The following is a 21520-nucleotide window of genomic DNA, read 5'->3' as shown; positions in this document are numbered from 1 at the left end:
GAAGTCAATCAACTGTTTAATTACCGACATTCTTCGAACTATCTTCTTTTGTGTTCAACAGAAAAAAATAATTGAATACAGGTTTGGAACAACATTAGAGTGAGTAAATGCTGACCGAATTTTTGGGTGAACTATCCCTTTCATTTCATTTTTTCATTTTTTTTATGTATACATGCTTCTTTCAACCCCTATTCTTAAATAAAAACGTCATCGTTCAATGCCTACGTAATTACGTGGCAATACATAAAAGATTAAATAAGTATAATGTGTATTTCAAATCATTTGATATTGTATTTATTAATTTATTTATGGCAATACATGACAGGAAATTTCAACAAAACCTCCAGGCCAGGGTGAATTCTTTATGTGACTGATAAAAAGACAAACAATCGATTATGACGGGAATCTTGTAAAACAATGGGAGGGATATTATCAATCCTTACTGACAGCCAGTTATGCTTCCGAACATGAGTGATCAGACACTACTGAACTAGATGAACTCGCTGCAGCACCCTCGTGTGGGTTTCCGCTGGTGGCGCAGTGCGCATGCGCGGTCCCAGCAGCAGCAGCTTCAGCTTCCCCAGTGGTCGCCAGTGAGCTACTAGGTAGGTAGTGTCTGACTTTGAACCTGCTGCAGCTCGAAGTGTTTCCTTGCTCCTGATGCACGCGCAGGGATAGTGACCTCAGCTGCAACCGCAAACCATGAATTACCAACGTGATGTATTAGAGCCGAGTCCGATTTGTCAGTGAAATCAACAGGCAGTGATCGTGATGTACTATTTACGGAGGAAAGTTGCGTTCTCCAGGTTTAGGTTAAGGCCTACTTGTTAGATCCCCTTCTCAACAGAGTCGCATCGTGATGGCTGATGACCAGCAGCAGTCTGGTCCTGGGGTCGGACCTTTGCCTTCCGCGGTTCAAGGATTGCAAGGGCCTGAGGCGAATGCGTTGCAGCTAAAAATAAAGAACTCAATCTGGTAAGTCTGTCTGATATAATGGTCAGTAAGTGAGTGCTGCTGGATATGTGGGGGTTAATGGGATCGAAGGCTCTCCATCCTAATTAGCTCTATTCTAGATGCTCCCTCGTTTCCACTTGACAGAGAGTCATGGCTACAGGAACTATGTGTGTGTATTTAACTAATCTCGCCGTTGCTTTCCTTATTGTGATGATAACGATAAGATAACTTATCAAAGTTGTTTGTTTTGGACTGAGCAGATCAATGTTAAAATCTGAGGTTGTTTACTCGTCTTGGCTGCTGTGGACAGTGTATTAGTTATTTATCGGCAAAGAGCTTTTTTGTCTTCTCGTGAAAGTGTGAAGAAATTGTAATGTCTGTGTCTTGGAATGGGCGAAAGATTTCCCGCGACCACGCGCTCTTAGCGGATTTAGTGGGCGCGCTAGTGATGGTAAACAACTCGCGTGCAGCAGCAGCAGCCGGGTACAGTCGCGCGCATTTAAACGGCCAGTGTGCGTAGACACGCTTTCCTTGCAGTCACCGCTGCATCCGATATAGACCTATTGTGCTCTTCACATTATAGTTGTTTCGCGGTGATCCAAAATTAATTCATCGGGTACGCGCTTAGTTACTGTTATCTAAGATGAAGACATCGTGAAACATGCAGCCATGGCTTAAGATGTTTATAGCGTAGCAGCGCATGCGTTCTACATGCATTTGTATTACTCAGTATATATTTGTGAGGAAAATATATAGCTTCTGTGTGCATAGTCACTCAACCCAGTCCTGTCTTAGGTCAGTAGTTTTACCTAGAATTGATCATTGTTGGTGCACATTGCTTGTGGCAGCGAAAATAAAAAAAAGCTGACACGATTATTTTGCAGCCTCCATCCCCCTCACCACCACCCTTGTTTTTTGCATGTTGAGACATGCTCTCAACGACATGCATCTGCTGCAGCGCCTACTGTACGTCCAGTGTGGGGCGTAGATTTGTTTACCTTTTCTTGCAATAATATATATTATTTGTGTTTCTGAGTATTTTGGCGTGAGATTGGAGAATCATGGGCATTTCTATAGCAAATATACTTCTTTTTTTAACCTCTGTAATGTTGTGTTTAGCTACTAAGTATGTGTATATAATTCTTTATCTTAAAAGTGTATCCAGTACTCATAAGCAACTATAATAAAAATAAAAAAAGGAAATTAATTTGTAAAAAGGGGTGGGAACCCTCAATGTAGCATCTAGGCAGTTCATACAACTAATTGTGGAGTGAAACTATGTTGATATTATGACCTTTATTGTCTTTTCCTTGGAATCTGAGACTAGTTTAGGAGGACAAATAGCTATTAATCCAATCAGTGTTTAGTACTTTTCTTTTTGAATGCAGTTTTGTTTGGATATAGTTGCACTTGGTGGGCTGACTGGGCTCAGCTGTTGTTATCAGTGGAGTCGGAATAGTTATTTTGGACATAACTGACAGTTACTCTACCAATTCATTTAACAACGGAATACACACACAAAATACTTCACAATATCAGTTTAGTTTCCAGGACCGTGCATTGGACAGATGATCCACAGATGGATTATTATTCTTTTTCTGTTGTAAATTTAACTTAACTTTAACTTGAAGCTGTTTGTCGTTCACACTCGAATTCTGCTGTTCATTATCTATGTGCTAAGAGCTCTAAGTACTATTAAATGGATTGACTGTTTACGCAGACATCCATATGATGAGTGGACCGTCTCAGTCTGTGCTCCTTGCCCTTCACTCTGAGCAGAGCTCTAAAGGTTAGGCCTGTCGTGTCGATGTGATAGCTGATACCCCTGAGCTGCATTTGGCATGCTGGTTGGCACATGGTACTGTCTCTGTGGAAAAGAACAGGGTATTTGGCATTGGTGCTGGCGAGCCTTGTGGAAAAGAGATTGTGATTTGCCTATTGCAACTAGTTTGTCACTAATGGGAATATCTTGTAATTTATACATTGATGATGGAGATTATTGATACATAAATAGGCCTACTGCCTGTAAACTGAAAATAAGTAGCAGACACATCTCTAGAATCTCACCTGGTAAGGACATTTTTATTTTATTTTTGCCAACAGACCAGCAGAGGGGGTTGTTTAAGAATGAGCTTTACTTTCTGTGTAATTCTGTGATTTAGCTCTTCGAGCTTATTTTAGAGATGTTGTCACTTGGTTTACACCAAATCTGGCAGGTAATTTTAGATTAACCGCTGGCTTTAAGTTACACACAGAGCTGAGTTTGAAAGGGGTGAATTTGGTCCCTTATTTTTACATGGCTGTGTTCATGCGTATGTACATCCACATCAGCGTGTGTGAATCTTTCTTCATCTACATATGAAGGGAAATAAGATGGAATTGGGAGGAGGGGAAGAGATCCAAACACAATGGTGGTAATCACCTTCAAAGAGAAATGAAAATGAGCTATAGCACCGCTGGCAAAAAGCCCAGCTGTTTTTGCCAAGCTGCAGTCTCTCAGAATGGCTCGCAACTGCTGCTTTGGTGCTGTTAGATGATTCTGTTTTGGTTTAGCCTACATGTAGACCGATGCTCAAACAATGGAAGGATCTATGTCTGTGGTTTTGCTGCATAAACATTCTATTAGGTCTGCAAAATACTCTCAGTCCCGATGAAAGTTACAGTTTTCCTGTCTGAGAAGTCTAGTTGTGTATCATAGCATTTCCTCTCTGTCTTTCTACGATTTACTTAGAAGGTGTGGGATTTTGGTTTGCATGTAATTTTATATTTGCACACAGATGAATATTGCATGCACTTTGATCATATTTCTTGTCTCCCAAAACACGTGTACACAAACAGTAGTGTCATACACAAATACGCTACTGTTTTTTTTTTTAAAGCAATTAATACTTTTTTTCATCTTGGATGCCCTTAATCGATCAAAAGTGACAGTAAAGACATTTCTAGTGTCACAAAATGTCAATTTAAAAAATGCTGTTCTTTTGAACATTATATTCAAAGAATCCTGACCAAAAATGTATTGCGGTTTTCATAATAAAGATAACTGTTTTCAGTAATAATAATAAATGTTTCTTGGGTACCAAATCTACACGGACTAAATACATCTAAACAATCCCAAAACAGGACATGACGTCACAAGATGCGACCCTAAAAGTACAGAATGCTCAAGCAATACCTAGTTTTTTCGTCAAAGGAGTGGTGTTGCCCATTACAGTTTAGTGCCGGCGTCAGAACGAGCACACAACATTGTTTTGGATGTTGGGTAAGTTCCGTTGAATATCTTACATCTTTCGGTTTGGTGTTAAAAATGACAGTGTGAATGCTAAGCGAACCAGGACAAAATGATTCATTTTCTTTTTTAGTCTGGACCAAAGAACGAAGAGAACCGAACTGCAATTGTAAACACACCCTAAGATATCAGTAGTTTACCAGGCATGTGTACCAGACCTTAGATCGCCCCGCTGCTCACAGCAGTCTGGGAAGACGACAGTTCCTCTTAGATGAGCGGCTGGACTGAAGCAGGCCATACTTTTTTTTGCTATTAGCTGCTCTCTAAGTGCTAATAGCTTTATCATGCTGCCTATGATACTCATTTGTGCTTAAGATATCTGTATGTGTTTAAAATGAAGTCATGCTTTGAAAAAAAAAATTAAATTGTAGCTTTGCTGTAATAGCAGTTGGATACAGTCAGTGCATGTGTGCACGTGTGAGTGTGTGTGAAGGCCCTGATATACTTAGGTTCTTTGCTTTGGGGTAAAAAAAAATAAAATAGAAATACCTTTGCGGCAGTGTACTCTTAGTAAACATCCCTACTCTGCCCACGCTGCTGAGAGCGCGTTTAGATCAATATTTTTTTAGGTTTTCCTCTCAAAAACAAAATAAACACACAACAAAAATGACAGTGGTGAGAATATAGCAGTTAAGAAAGCATCTGATCATAGCATATGTTTGCACAAGCCCTGCAATTTGGCTAGCCTGACTACGTCAGACTTCGTACGACTTCGTACTTCCGCTCAATTTCAGTTCGCTTCTGTACTCAGTCTGAGATAGCGACCTATCTCCCAGTTTTCCTCCGGCCTCAAAACAGCCGGCCAATCAACCAACAGAGGGCGGGCTGAGAGCCGTGACGTAGACGCTGATTGTACCGTGGATGCGTAGATTTACTTCACATAATCTGCAAGTCGTTCACAGCCATGTTCACTCCGGTATTTCGCTCAATGGTTTTGTTTTCGCATCATACATGTGTTTACAGTGGAAGTTCAGCCGGCGTATAACACGTCATAACCAAACGTTATGCGATTGGCTTACGGGTAACCAATGATTTTAAACTTCAGACAAGCCCCTAGGTCCCCATCCCGGCATTGATCCCGGCATCAATCCCGGGACGTGTTTCTGTTCACACAGAAGGAACTCTGGCAATTTTACGGCAATTTCCTGGGATCAACGTGCTGTGTGAAAGGGGCTACTGACTCACAAATATCACACATGTAGGTCATGCTGACTAGCAGTAGTGTTATTCTCTGTTGTGATGTCTGGCTGCTCTCAGTCAGCACTCTGTTCATGTGGAATTAGCCGTGAAGCTCACAGGCCTCTGCCCTCTTCCCAGGACAACCTTTTTGAGAGTAAAAGATAGAGATGTTCATGCTATCCATTCTAACCAGTGACACAGTGACCCTTCACCTCTCCCCTCCCCCACCACACGGCGCTCTCTCTCCCTCTCCCTCTTCCTCGCTCTGTCTATCTGTCTCTCTCTCTCAGGCGGTTGTTTACGTTCCTGTTATGATCAGAACACATGCAGCCAGCTGGAGGAGGGGATCTTAGGGGGAGGGGCAGTGACCGACAGGATAAAAGTCTGTGGCTTAAATCAGGCCACTGTTTACAGGAAAAAACAAACCTTGAATGTCTATTGTAATGATATAATTAAATAAATATATTTAATTATATTAATATATTTAAATATAATGACATTTTTAGATATAATTAAATTAATATATATACACATACATACATACATGCATACATACATACATATATACATACATACATACATACATACATACATACATACATACATACATTCATTCATACAAGGGTTGGACAATGAAACCAAAACACCTGGTTTTAGACCACAATAATTTATCTTAATAATTTATTGTCTGGTCCAATAAATCCCATTTTCCTTTATATCATGTGGACAGCTGTGTACTTTTATGCCGTTTACCTGGGAAGTGGTGTAGGGCCTCCTTTTGCGGCCAATACAGCATACGTTTATTTTGGAAATTACATATACAAGTCATTGTGTCCAGAGGGATTTTGAGCCATTCCTCTTCCAGGACAGTGGCCAGGTCTCTTTGTGATGCTGGTGGACTTGCTCCTCCAAAATACCCCAAAGTGGCTAAAAATATATAGATCTGGTGACTGTGCTGGCTGTGGGAAATGTTCAACTTCACTTTCATGTTCATCAAACCATTCTGTCACAAGTCTTGCTGTGTGATGGTGCATTATCATGCTTATACACGGCACACCCTTCAGGTACAATTTTTTTTTAACTATTAGGTGCACATGGTCCTCCAGAATGGTTTGGTAGTCCTTGGCACTGATGCCCATCAAGCACAGTAGGGAATGTCATGATATTGCAGCCCAAACCATGACTTATCCACCCTTGTGCTTCACTCTGGGCAAGCAACAGTCCTGGTGTTAAGCCTCTTTGGGGGTTCTTCACACCGCTCCCACTGAGGTTTACAACAAAACATTGCATTTTCATCAAATAAATCATGCACAACAGAAGTTTTAATAAATTATTATTACTATTTCTATTATTATTATTACCGTTATTTATTACTATTATTAGTTTGATATGTACATTATTAATATATTTCTGTCAGTTTCTTCAAGTTAAACCATACTTATATTTTGATGGTTTGTTGTGAAGATCTTTGAGTTTCTGTTCATATTTGGCAATCATTTTTACCAAATTAAATGTAGTGTAGTGAACTCTCATGTTGAGTGTCCTCATATAGTGAGAAGCATGCTTGAGTAGTAGACAAAACTGTTCTGCTCACGCGACTGGGTCAGAGTATCTTTGAAATGGCAAGGCTTGTGGGATGCTCCTGGTCAGCAGTGGTGAATACCTAACAAATCGGTGACGGCTTTGGGCAACGAAGGTTATCCTGTCTGGTCCGAACCAATAGAAGGTCTGTTGTGGCACAAGTCACAGAAAATGTTAATGATAGTTCTGAGAGGAATATGTAACAACATTACACCCTGCTGCTTATGTGGCCCATGATAACTCCTGTCCACCGTTGCGTTTTCAAAGCATCAGTTCTGAAGCATCAGAACTGGACATTGGATCAGTGGAAGAAGGTTGTCTGGTCCAATGAATCCCGTTTTCCTTGATGTTATGTGGATGTACGCCATTTACCTGGGGAAGTGATGACACCAGGATGCAACGTGGGACAACGATTCCCCTTCATTGCAATGGTAATCCCAGATGGCAGTGACCTCTTTCAGCAGGATAATGCACCCTGCCGCACACACATTGTTCAGAAATGTTTAGAGAAACATAATGAAGAGTTCAAGGTGTTGCTCTGGCCTCCAAATTCCCCAGATCTCAATCCAGCTGATCATCTGTGGGATGTGCTTGACAAACAATTTAATCCACAGGAAACCTTCGGGTGTCTTGTATAGAGTCCACGCCGGATGACCAACAGAATGTTAGGCAGGTGGCCTTAATGTTTTCGCTCTCAGTCTTTTGCGGTTTACTAGTCACAGACACTAGTCCATTTCACGATTTAAATTAGTTGTACAGCCCTAAACTAGATTTATTAATCCAGAATTAGCAAAATTCGGTGATAATCCATTTTATACAGTAAATTGCGTTATAATGACTGGAATAGCAATTCCGTCCCCGTTTTCCCGCATTGTGTAAACTAGGACCCTAAATATACAAATAATTGCAGCATAAAGCAGGACACAAATGGTATATTTATTTTGTCTTCTAATGTTTTGCATATCATTTACACTACAAACTTCTTATGAATGGGCCACGTTTCACATATAGCATTGCAGTGCATTTAAGACTAAATTAGGGCCCATTATCTGTGTATCATGTGAACACCGGGCTAATAGTGTTAAACTTTCCTGTTGATGATTGCATGTTTAGCTCATTAAGTAAGACTCAATCAGGTGTCTGCTTGAAACAGTCTGATAATAACATGTGTTGCCACAGGAAATGACATTAACGGGACCTACTGTTTATACTGGCTGCCTTGACAACAGTGGTGCGAACCTTTACCTGCTTCAAGACTACCTAGAAACAGTTTGAGTTTTACCTGGCCTGAAGCCACATGAGAACAAACGACAACTCGCCTAGTAACAGTTCATTAGTTCCCTGACCTCTCCCTCGCTCATAGGGACAGTCATATGACTGAGTCTCTAAGAACACACATGCTATTTGGCCTGTGCCTGTGGCATAAGCCTGAAAGGTTTTATATGGGATTAAAAAGTCAGAATGTTGAAACACGCTGCCTGATTGGATGTCCTGTAATTTAAAGCCATTGTGTGTGGTGTAGCTTTGGTGATTAGCAAATCAGAGCTTGACAGTAAGGATGGCCTGATGGCTCAGGGCCAGTGCCAGAGAAATTTGGGCCGTAAATTTGGGTCTGCGTGGGATGGATTTTTAAATCCCACTCCCGCAAGATTATTTACTGTTCCAGCAAAAATATGTTAGATTTTTATTCGGCTCCCGCCCGTTAACTTGCACGTTTTGTCTCGTTCCCGCCAGCAAGAGCTGGAGCCGATCTGGTGGCAGAAAGTAACGGTTAGTCTATGGAAGCCATGGAATAAAAGTATAAAAAAAGGTGATTTCTAGGGCTGAAAATAACAAAAAAAATTTCAGTTGATTAATCTATCAATATTTTTTTTTTGATTAATCGAATAATCTAACGATTATTTAGCAGCAATTGCTTACAAGTGTGAATCTTGAAATGTTTTGTTCATTCAGGAGATTAAAGTAGCTGCTTGAATATGTTCATTCAGCTGTATGATAGGGGTGGGCGGATCGATTCTGAAGTATCGATACTTTCGATACTGACGTGGTATCGAAAAGGATCGATGCTCACATAAAAATAGCGATCCAAATGTTTTGTTTTTGTTTGTTTTTACCAGTAATTTTTATTCATTTAGCACGCAATTCAGTGTGTAAAATAAGCTTCTAAGTGGAAAAATAAGCGAATGTTAGCGAAGAATTGTGTAGGATAGAACTATTTCTCCTAGTCATCTGGATACAAGACTAAACTAATCAATCACAGAGCGTTCGATGCTGGTGCTCTTCGCTGAGCTCACAGGCCCACAGTGCGTTTGGGAAACGAAGCCTTGCTTAGATGACAGAGAAACAATCGGGAGTTATTTCGCAATGAACAAACTAAAAGTAATATTTTTATTCAACAAGGATCGATGCATTAAATTGATCAAAAGTGACAGTCAAGAGTTTTATACTGTTAAAAATAAATATATTTCATATAAATGCTCTTGTTGAATGTTCTTCAAATAATTCTGCATAAAATGTATCATGGTTTCCACAAAAAGATGAAACTGTTTTTAACATTGATAATAATAAAAAATGTTTCTTGAGCAGCAAATCAGCATATTAAAATTAATTTTCATCATGAGGACTAGCGTAATGATGCTGAAAATTTAGCTTTGATCATAAATTACAGTTTACTATAACATAGAAAACAGCCTATGTTAAACTGGAATATTATTAAAATTTTTACTGTATTTTTGATCAAAGAGAATAAAAAATCTTACAGACCCCAAACGTTTGAACAGTAGGCTAGTGTACAATAGTACATTTACTATAATTAGGGTAGTTTGGTAAAAGTCACTGACTAATTACAGGCGAGTTGAGCACAAATCACAAAATATTTAGTGGTCATGAAAACGTATTCAGATTTAGCATATTAATGATGTCTTCACCTCATAAATCATGACACACTGCTCTAGCACAGGAAAGTGCATGTAAGTTCAAGTTCATGCTTTTAAAATTAAAAAGTATCGGTATCGATATCGGCGATACTGGCCCTGTATTTTCTTGGAATCGGATTGATACCGAATTTTGCAGTATCGCCCACCTCTACTGTATGATCAAACAGCTGAAGTAACAACCGCATTCTAACTAACTAAAACAGTAACCATAGCAACAGTGTCAAACATGGTGGTGTCCATAAAACTGTCAAGTTTTACCATGACTGACGGCACGTAATTAAATAATTTGAGTCCAATCGAGGCACAAGTTCATCCATTAGATATTTTAAATTACAAACAACAGTGTTAAATGCTACGTTTGAGCCGCACGTCTCCCAGCAGTGGCAGCTCATACAAAACTGAATGCTGTGTGAATGCAGCCGTATTAAGCACGAAATATGGGACAGACAACCCTATTGTAATGCTGTGTAAAATTTACTGTAATAGTCCAAACACTTGCACTGCCCGTCTTGTTGTTTTGAGGTAGGAGAGCCCCGGGATGTTTTATTTTCAGATGCTCCTGCATAGAAGTTGTGCTGGTGTGATAGGCCTGTGCCAGCGTGACGAATCGACGCATTCCACGCAAATCGACTCGTTTACGTAATCGGTTACTTCGACGCGTCGTTCCAGACCTAGTAATTTCGTGTTTATTATATCTTCTTACAATTCTGACTTTTTCCTTGTAATTTTGAGTTTATATTTTACAATTCTGATTCTGAATTCAAAGTGCCCTGTACTGTGTTGTTGTACAGCCACTGTGTGGCCTGACGTGAGATTTCTTGTGAAGTTGAAGGAAATGGAAGAGAACATGTTTCTGGTTAGTTGAGAAATGTGTGTGTGCATTTTGCAAGGGGTCATTTTTTTTAATTCTCACCTTTAATGCAGATTGACCTGTGACTGTACCCAGAATATAGTATCCTTTGAATGTTCAATTTATTCTATAGCCATCACAAGGAAAGTATCTTTACATTTCTCTGAATGCAAATTTGATCCTCTCTACTGTTCCATACCTGTAAATAGATTCCATACTGGTTCATTCCGGTTCCTGATGGTCAAAACATTCAGATTTGCAGGAATATTTATAGACCTCCAGGTTGATGGAACATTAAAGCAAGATACTTTTTTTTTTTTTTTTTTTATAAGCACGTGTTCCTGAGGATATATTGGTCTGTGCCGGACGGGGCCAACGGGTTAGAGGATGGAAAGATGTTTTGAATGCCACTGATTTATTAATAAAGCCAGCTTTATGAATGTTTCTCAAGTTACCCTTGTGTCATGCTGATTATTTCTCTTGTCTTTTTTTGCAGCAAAACTGTACAATCAAAGGTGGATTGCATTTTGGTGAGTATTTGAATTTTGTTTCACTGGAAATACATTTGAAATAAATGAATAGGAGTTAAATAAAGAATACTGTAGTATTTGACATTTGTAACATAAACATAATTTATAAATACAAAAAAACAACAACTGAGCTTTATCTAACATCATGGTAAAAAATAATATAAAGCTTGCAAAAATGTTAAACCATAACAAATTGAATTATTTGGTTAATTTTAAGATATTGACATGGTGAATCGAATAATAAGGTTGGACAACTACAAGTAAGAAGTATTTTTTATTGTTTGTTAATAAAGTAGACTGCTGCAAATATTACATACGGTGTGATAAACACAAACTGAAAGTTAAGGCAGTCCCGCCCTCCTCTGGAGAAAACAGAAAAGTTGATTCTCTTTGGGACTTGGATTTGTTATGGTGCTATTATTTTTGTAAGTTACAACAGGACTGGCCATTGAGTGATAGATGGAGGATGATGGAGTCATATACTGCTTTTGCTATCAAATATAACAATACTAAAATGCTTGTAACAAATTCTAAATATATCCTCTCATGTATGTTGAAGAAGAAATCCAAATGATTTACTAAAGATCAGTGACTGTGCCTTTTCTTAAAAAGCTAGAAAGTTTTTTTGTTTTTGTTTTTTAACTCCTAAATTACTTGTGGCAGCATATTGAAATGGAATGAGAAACAATCCTAATAAAGTGAGTGGCATGTGGTTTGTGCCATCTTGGGAAATGCCCAGAGAGAGGTCATTAAAGGGGGCTTATTATGAAAATCTGACTTTTTCCGTTTTTGAGTGTTATAATCGGGTCCCCAAACATGTTATAACCAACCCAGAAAACATGAAAAGTGACAACCCAGTAACTTTTTTTTGGTAAGCCTTTCTCGGCAAGCATATAAAAAAATAAGCCGATCAGATTTCGCTCCCCAACTGACGTTTCCACACACAGTGCCGCCATTTGATTTTCGCAAGCGACAACAGTGTAACCAGTTCTAACGCAATGGCAAAAGTTCGAGCAAAGCATGCAAACGGTTCTGTCGTTGGGTGCACAGATGAGCACTGAACACTATTTGACCAAAAAAATTTCACAGCTGTCTTATAAAGACCTCAGTGAACTGTCAACTTGTGTAAAAGTTAAACTTGACAGTACATGCAAGTCATAATGTACATAAATGTATCCACTAACCATTCAGAAACGTCCAGTTGCAGTCTAAAAGTTGCAACCTCTTCCTGAGTCTCTCTGTAAAGCTGCACTTCACTACTTATTTCTGAAATTTGACTGAAATTCGCGTTGTGTTATTGTATCCGAAGCTCATGTAAAGGATAGGCCGTCTTCTGAACGGAGGCGGGGAGCAGCAGCTCATTTGCTTTTAAAGGGACACACACAAAAACGGCGTGTTTTTGCTCACACCCAAAAAGGGGCAACTTTGACAAGCTATAATAAATAATCTGGGGTGTATTTTGAGCTGAAATTTCACAGACACATTCTGGGGACACAATAGATTTATATTACATCTTGTGAAAAGGGGCATAATATGTCACCTTTAATACTGACTTTGCTTTGACTTCCTTATGGTGGTGTTTACCGTTCAGGAAGGGTTTGGCCGGTCCAGCACTGTCATTAGATTTCAGTTCAGTCTTTTAGAGCACTTACTCTATTGTGGTGAAAACAATGACGAAGTTGATGATATTAACACAGTCTATTATGAGGTAAGCTTATCCAAAGTAGAAACACAATGTGGGACACATTGAAGATACATTCATTTAATAATGTTAGATTATGTAAATATTGATTTACATTAGTTGGAAAGCCTATTTGCAGTGAGGTTGAATGATAAAATACTTTAAAATGCCAGATAAACTTTTTTTTTTTGCCAGATGAAAACACATTTACTGAATAAATTCCTCGATGCGCACCAAAAAAGACATCTGACTTTGCGATGAGAGGGCATAACTGGACTAACCAGCGGACCGATCTCGTTGCACAGCATCTGAAATGCTGTTTTGGTCATTCTGAAATGCCTAAGCAAAGTCTGTCGTCAAACTGGTTCAGTATAATTACCTCCCAGAACTGTCTTACATGACTGCGTTCCCAAACAGCAGGCATCCGCCTCTGTAAGCAAGATAAATTCATTGCGTTTCGTCTGCACACTCTAAGGCTAAAGTAATTTGTTGTATACAAAATTATTTTAAACAATGGCTTCTCACACTGCAGAAGCTTCCTTTTTTCTTAGTGATATAATTTATCAGCGCCAGTTTATCAGGAAGTGACGATTTTGTTCTCTTCTGCTCACTGGATGGAAACGGTGCTTTATTCGCAAATGTTTTAAGCGATATTCCAATTTTGCGCATAAGTTAAATTCGCAACTTTGGATGGAAACGTCATTGCTATTGAATCATTCGCTCAAGAGATTTGTAAAAAAAAAAAACGCTGATTCATCCAGTAGTGAAACAAGTAAAGTATTTAGAGTCATTGAATCATTAATTCAAACCGATATTTTTTAAACCAACTTTTAAACCAAATATTTCTCAACTTTTAAACCAAATATTTTAAAATATAGTTCATTCAGATTAATTAAACAACTGAAATATATGGCAGCAATTAACATTTTGTCAGAACCTCTAGTAAATTACATGGTATTTTGTTTAGTTGTCTGCTCAGAATTGTGGGAGAATCTGTTTGAAACCAAAAAAAAATCATGATTCTTAATTAATCCGGAATCTTGCAGCTCTAGGTGAGTGATACACTGAAATTGAAATGGGACAATGCTGATATGAATCACAAATAGCTTTGATCATAACCCTGTGAATTAGACCGTTATAGACTACTGTTATAAGAATGTATACACACAACTTTTTCCAGCTCTTCAAAGCTCAAAAGTCTGAATATTTTCCAATTAAAATGTTATGTTTAATGTGATGGCCAAAAACATTTGTTGTTCATCCTTCAAAACTAAGTTTCATGATGTAGGAAAACCAAAACTTGCTGAAAAACAAAACCTTATACTTTAAAATTATAATAAGACATTAAATAACCACTTAAACCAGTAGATGGCTGCAGAGGAGCACTTATTAGCTCAGCCATTTCCACTCCCTATTATAGTTTTTTCAGACATTTTGCTTTTGAATTTATTTTTTTATACATTGTCAAATCACTATTATAACATTTAATAAATCTATTTTTGTATCTTTTTTGTAGTATATAATTGTTGGAAAAGTCACAAAGCCTCATGAAAACAAACTTTTCTTCAAAATTGTAAATGAAAGTACAAAGACAATAGTAAAGTGTGCCTCCTTTATAATCTCTGAGCTGTCAATCAGTTCAGCACAAACTCATTGAGTGCGACAACTTATATTGAGCGGATTTGTGGGCGTGTAGAACTTCGTAAACTTGCGCTAAATAAACTCATTCAGTGTTTTGAGAGATACTGAGTGGATTCCTCATTACTGGTAACTTAAACACTTCTGATTGATTGGTCTGATATTTAGAAATTTCTGTGATTGTCTCCAATACTCAACGCTGCAAAATCACATTGTAAACAGACACATTTGCAGCGCCATTGAACTCGCGTGACACAAATATAACAACCAGATCTCTTTAATTTACTTGCTTTTCCCTTTTATTAATTATAACAAATTACATGTTACACATAGCAATATAACTCCGTTTAGTCCTGCAATAAAAATATATTACTTAGCTTTGACCTAACCAGGTAGTCAAGGTATGACATTTTTGGGAATGTCCCACAAATCTCACCTAAGTGTGCATGTCAGTGTAATTTGTGCTAATGTTTGTAATATGGGGATGTTTCTGCATGGCTGAGAAATTGAATGAGGGAAAGACAAATTGGCAGCGGTCTGTGTGGCCCCTCAAGGTAAAAGTAACATGAAATCCTCTCCAGATATTAGACAGCGTTTCCTGTGTTCGCTGTTCACCTCCTCTGTCCTTATCCGCCCCCTCCTCCTCTAGTCTGCCACTGTTGACCTCTGTAGGATGTTGCCAGCCCTCGCTGAGTCTTGCATCAGCCTCCTCTCGTGAAACTTTCATTCCATAGTAGTATGCCACAAAGCCCTGCTGTTTAACTTATCTCATATTTACATGTTACTAACAGTGTCAATCAAAAAATAAATAAAATAATAATGCTTAAAATTGTTCATAATATTTCTGACAATATTTGTAAATTAGAAATTCAGAGCAAAAAAAATGTCAACTCTGTTATTGAAGGATCATCACACTTTGTGTTTAAGGTTTCTTTATAACAAACAGGTTTACAGGTTTGATTTGTTTAAATTGTTAATGTTCCAAACTGGTGCATGGAACATAGAGGAAGATATTTGGAACAGCTTTTGTTCTTACAGTGTAAGTCAGTGGGGTCCAAAACAACTTTGTTCTTTAATATAATAAAAAAAATTATAAAAACCTGAGATGTTCTTCAAAATATCTTCTTTTGTATTCCACATTAGATACAAAGTCAGGTTTGGAATGACATAATGGTGAGTTAATGATGCAGAATATATTTTGGGTGAACTATCCCTTTAAGCGTTTAATGTAAAACATGCTGGATATTAGGGCTGTCAACGAATATTCTAAATTCGAATATATATTCGAATAGTTTTAAAAAACAGAAATTCGAACGTGAAAATTAATATTCGAATGTGAATTTCGAATATGGAAAAACACGCCCGCGGAAGCAGAGGCGCGGCTGTCTGCTTTGCGAGTGGGCGCGCGCGCTGCCTGAAGCCTTGTTTATACTTTCGCCTGTCTCCACAGCGCGAGTCTCCGCAGACTGCGCGCGCACCTCCCCCAAACGGACGAGGCGTTTATACTCGACGCGCTCGCCGTTGTACTATTCTTTGAAACGATAGGGGGCGATTCGCGCTCGTGCGGACGCGTCGAGTATAAACAAGACTTGAGGGACAGGTCACACGAGTCGCACTGTCTAGCACAGCGTCACTGCTGAAAGTTGACAGTGCACTAAAAGACAATGGAATAAATTGCAGTCAGTTTTTCCTTTTTTTAATACAAGCACCAATAATGTAAGTAGCCTTTTTCTTTTTTAATAGCACTTTATTTTTTATGAACCTCAGGGTAAAAGTTCTTTGTTGTCACATTTCTCGGAATTGTGTGCCTCATTTTATTTAAAGTTAAACAGAAAAGTTCCATGTTTACCACAGCTCACTCGGAGCGTTCAATGTCGGTTCTATACTGTAAAACTTCAATTAATGTTAATACATTTGTTTCAATCACTGAATGAAGCCTGCTATATTTGGGGCAAGAGTCGCGACCTTAAATTGCTTGCACAAAACTCTTGATCAGCACTCAACATGTGCTTATTGTTGTTCATTTAAACCGTTATGAGCAGAGAGAGCGTGAGCGCGAGGGCGCGAGAGAGAGAGAGAGAGAGAGAGAGAGAGTGCCTGCGAGTGAGCGAGTCTGCGGTCTTGGCCATTAGTTTATTTACTTGGTTTTGTGTTGGTAATACATTGTCAAATATGTTTAAACTTAAATTAACTACCTATACAAGTTATGTATGTCTCTTTGTATTAATTTGTCCTGTTATTGACGTAATGCGCGTCATTGAAAAAATGCGCAACCAGATGTTCGAATAGTTCGAATATTCGTGTGTTTTTTAGAGGGAATATTCGAACGTCATTTTTGAGCAATTTTGACAGCCCTACTGGATATTGTACAATAATTCAATTCATTATGTTCCCTCACTGTTACTGAATCATCACTTTGTCCCAGTATTGAATTGTTCTGGCATCCGGCCTGGAAGAATTTGCTTGTGATAAACTTCTGTAGGCTTGTCAGAAAGAACTGGGTGACGTGGGTTCAGTCCTTCTGAAAAATGCATGAGTTATTCATGCATGTCTAGCAGGCTCAGTATTGCTGAGTAAGGGGCCTTCACACTCCCCAGGGGACATTACACCTGCATGAATGAGCTATAGTGATGATGAGTTACAGGATCTCCCTAACATTGTTTGCCAATTTCTGTTCCATCTCAGTGTTGAGAGACTGATGAATGAATGATAAGATTGAAAACACTTTTGACAAAGCTATTGTAAAAATCAGCATAAATACATTGTCTTTCGGTTTGGCTTACTTAAACAAAATTTGAGTAAAATACCGATCAAAAGTTTCATTATGATAAAAAAAAAAAAAAGAAATGAATACTTTTATTCAGCAAGGATGCACTAAATTTACAGTAAAAACATTTATAATATAATATTTTTCTATTTCAAATAAATGCTGTTCTTTTAACTTTCTATCCATCAAAGAATAATAAAAAAAAATGTATCATGGTTTCCACAAAAATATGAAACAGTTTTCACATTTATACCAAGAAATGTTTCTGAAGCAGCAAATCATCATATAAGAATGATTTCTGAAGGATCATGTGACATTGAAGACTGGAGTAATGACGCTGAAAATTTGGCTTTACCATCACAGGAATAAATTACATTTTAAAGTATATTAAAATAGAAAACCGTTATTTTAAATAGCAATAATATTTAACAGTATTAGTTTTGTATGTATTTTATCAAATGTATTTTTGATCAAATAAATCCCGATTTGGTGAGCATAAGAGACTTTCAAAAACATTAGAACAATCTTCAGACGCCAAACCTTTAAACGGTAGCGTATGTGTGCTGTTTTTGTTTTCCACATGCTTATGTTATGTTTGTCCACCCTTAAAAAGTCATGCCAAGTCCTCTCTTAAATAGGGTTGTCCACTTGGCTCCGAGACGTCTGCATTCTCGTGCCATTTTTACTTACTTTTCTTACCCCTCTCCAATGTTAACGCTAACGGCGCTCAGTGGTTGATAACTTTAGCTATTTACTAGCCATCAACCCTTAGCAACGAAGAGACGAATGGAAAAGACAGAGAGAGACACAACTATTCTTAGAATTCAATGGAAAGGGGAGGGCGAGAGAATCAGCAGAGTGTGATGATGCCATCACTGATGAAGAGATCATGAAGAGAAGTGACAGGTGCATTTCCCAAGTTTCATAGGCTGTGCGTTGTTGGTATTGTTTATTTTCACATGGCCTTTGGCAATTTGGACACATAGTTGATGTAGTGGTGTGGTGTTGTGGGACTTTTGAAGATCCCCACTTCCATTTCTCCCACAGGCAGACACCATGAAAACAAAGGCTTGTTTATACAGGCTTAACTGACTGCTCTGATCGCTGAGGGATTAGGTATTCTTCGGGATTATTTTTACCTTGGATGACTTCCTGTTTGAGGTTATACCTTACAATCCTATTGAAGTCTGTTTAATTTAATTCGCTGTTCACAGCTCTGCAGTTCTCAGCCCATCTTGTTGAGTAAAGGCACTACATTTCAAAAACCACTATAATATATCTCTATCCAATGTTTATAGATTGTTTGTGGGTTTAAGCGTATGTTTGCGAGTGAGAAAGAGCCGGCAAGTGAAAATGGGTAGCAGCGCCTGGAGGGAGAGACTTGTGTCTGCTGCTCTCTACTCGGGCAGAATTTAAATCAGCTCGGCCCCACCCTAACATCTTACACATTCTCTTTGAAGAGCTGTTCAGTGCCTGTGTGCTACACTAACATTTAGGAACAGCTCAGCTGTAAGAGAAATACAGAGACCTGAAGATCAGAATAAGATCTTTTTTAAGGCACACATCTGTTTGTATGATTATGTTGTAAAAAGAGAGTAAATTTGAATTGATTTACTACTTTATTGTTAAATAGTCAGCAGATCATTTTGATTGGATAGGATGGGTCCCTGATGCCTTTCAAACATCTGTGATTTCCCCCTTCATTCAGCACTTCTCCTCTGTGCTAGACAGTAAAGAATCACTTGATCCCAGGCTGTCCAGTTATTATGACCATGTTGACACATTGTATATACTACTGCTCAAAAGTTTGGTGTCAGTAAGATTTTTTTTTATCATTATTATTCTTTAAATATAATTTTATTCGGGAATAATGCATAAACTCGATCAAAAGTGACAGTAAATGCATTTGGAATGTTACAAAACATTTTTATTTCAAATAAGATACACAAATAACATAAATTCAAACTATTCTATTCATCAATGAATTGTGTAAAAAAGGTTTACACACATTCAACAGCAACTGTTTACAACATTTATAATAATAAGAAATGTTTCTTGATCATCAAATCAGCATTATTAGAATTATAAATAGATTTCTGAAGGATCATGTGACACTAAAGACTGGAAGTAGCCTAATGATGCTGAAAATTCAGCTTTGCCATCATAGGATACATTTTGAAATATGTTAAAATAGAAAAGTTATTTTAAATTGTAATGTTTCACAATATTACTGGTTTCACTTCATTTTTGATCAAATAAATGCAGCTTTGGTGAGCATAGGAGACTTCTTTGAAAACATAAAAAAAATTGTACTAACCCCAAACTTTTGAGTTGTGTGTATTCTGTAAAAGAAAGGTTTTTGGTCCATTATTTGGTCCAGCTGATCAAACTTGTGCTTTTGTTTAATTTAATTTTGAGTCAAACCAGGCAATTTTCTGTGTGGTTCTATAGATATCTTTTAGCTATATTCAAAAGCTTGTTTTCAGTGTGACCAGGAAGTAAAATGCTGTCATGTCACTATAATTTTATTTCATGATTATCTAATTTTCTTAGGCTTCTTCTGTACTTGATGTACTTGATGCTAAGTCTTCTGTACTTGACATTTCAAACTCTTGAAACATGGCACTATAATGGCTTTATATTGAGCACATATCGTCTGTGTTTCTGTTGCTTTGCAGCAAGATGTGGAGAAGCTTACAGACATTGAAAAACTCTACCTCTATCTCAAGTTGCCTTCTGGACCAAGCAGTGGCATTGAGAAAAAGTGAGTGATCTTATGGGTTCTACTAAACTACATCCGAATCGAATGCAAAATGAGTAGTTTTGCTAATGGTAGGAGAAAAACACCAGCAAAATAGTATAGCAAATTAGTTCTAATTGTATAGTTTAATTATTTTCTTTCAGTGAGCAGAGTGCCATGTCATCAAGTCGTTCCCAGCAGATGCACGCATTTAGCTGGATTCGGAACCATCTTGAGGAGCACCCTGAAACATCACTGCCTAAACAAGAAGTCTATGATGAGTACAAGTAAGCCAGGAATCCTGGGCCATCTTGCTTTATACATAAACATTTCAGCCAGAGTTGGTTCCTAGTTGGTTGAGGTTTAAGTTTATGGAGAAATGTACTTCAGCAAGTATTTTTGCACAGAGCTTGATATGCTTTTGTTTTGTTTTCTGTGAGTGGTCTCTGTGCAAATTGTAATTGATTTCTTTTACATGTGTGCTTCTCAGGAGTTACTGTGATAGCCTGGGCTATCACGCTCTCAGTGCTGCAGACTTTGGAAAGATCATGAAGAACGTCTTTCCCACCATGAAAGCGCGGCGACTTGGCATGCGAGGCAAGTCCAAATATCCTTCAATGGAACTTTTTGTAACAATCCCATCCTCCCTTTTCCCTGTCCCCCAAAGCAGAGACACATACACATACACGTTCCTGTCCCTGAACTCTGTGTACTAAAGCATCTGTTGCTGTAATTCATGTAGCTGCTAAATATAGATCAAAAATCGAATCAAAATAAACTTTCAGTCCTTGAACAGTTTTGCTGTATAGGAAACCTGTTTACTATCGGCTGCCAAATGCTGATCTTCAAAAGACATTCAGCCAAAGTGTCCATTAATTTCTGTACAGCCTTGTTTTACAGTGGAGATCATTTCTCTTTTGTGCTCTGTTAGGAAGTACAGGCTATAGTATTACTACTTTATAACCTAATTTTGAAATGGAAAAAGAAAAAAAACTACTTTATAGAAAAAGTCAAATTTGACTTATATTTTGAGGTTTTTAATAGGTGATATGAATCTAAATTAATCTTTTTATTTTAGTGTTTTGTTAAAAGATACCATAATAGTAAGAGACATAACAACATCATGTCTTTAGCTGTTATGTCAGATCTCAGAAATTATTATGTTGTGTAACTGTGGTCATTGTTATTTTGGTGTTAGGTAAGGCAGGATTGAAAGTGCATTCGTGAGCCTGAATATTATTTTTAATTTCAGAGTGGTGCGTCACTGAAATAAACCATACTTGTTGTTGACGGTTGCTACTGCAACGGAAATCCAATCCTCACCAACTCTAAAGCCTAAGAAAGCAACACTTTCATTTCAGTAAAGGACATCTTG

General features: G+C 38.0%; 1 protein-coding gene across 1 annotated transcript in view; it reads left to right on the top strand.

The window, feature by feature from the left end:
- The first annotated feature begins 568 nt into the window (after nucleotides 1-568).
- rfx7a (regulatory factor X7a) overlaps nucleotides 569-21520 on the top strand; it is a 30465-nt gene continuing 9513 nt past the window's right edge. The window contains exons 1-5 of the mRNA XM_082161113.1: nucleotides 569-975; nucleotides 11286-11319; nucleotides 20084-20169; nucleotides 20310-20432; nucleotides 20636-20756. Coding sequence (XP_082017239.1) covers nucleotides 860-975; nucleotides 11286-11319; nucleotides 20084-20169; nucleotides 20310-20432; nucleotides 20636-20756 — 480 coding nt within the window. The 5' untranslated portion in view covers nucleotides 569-859. The remainder of the gene's footprint in view (nucleotides 976-11285; nucleotides 11320-20083; nucleotides 20170-20309; nucleotides 20433-20635; nucleotides 20757-21520) is intronic.

Source organism: Leuciscus leuciscus (genome assembly GCF_965113295.1).
Source record: "Leuciscus leuciscus genome assembly, chromosome: 2".
NCBI classification, from domain to species: domain Eukaryota; kingdom Metazoa; phylum Chordata; class Actinopteri; order Cypriniformes; family Leuciscidae; genus Leuciscus; species Leuciscus leuciscus.
Note: the sequence above shows the minus strand (reverse complement) of the source record. Positions and strands in the feature narration are given on the sequence as shown.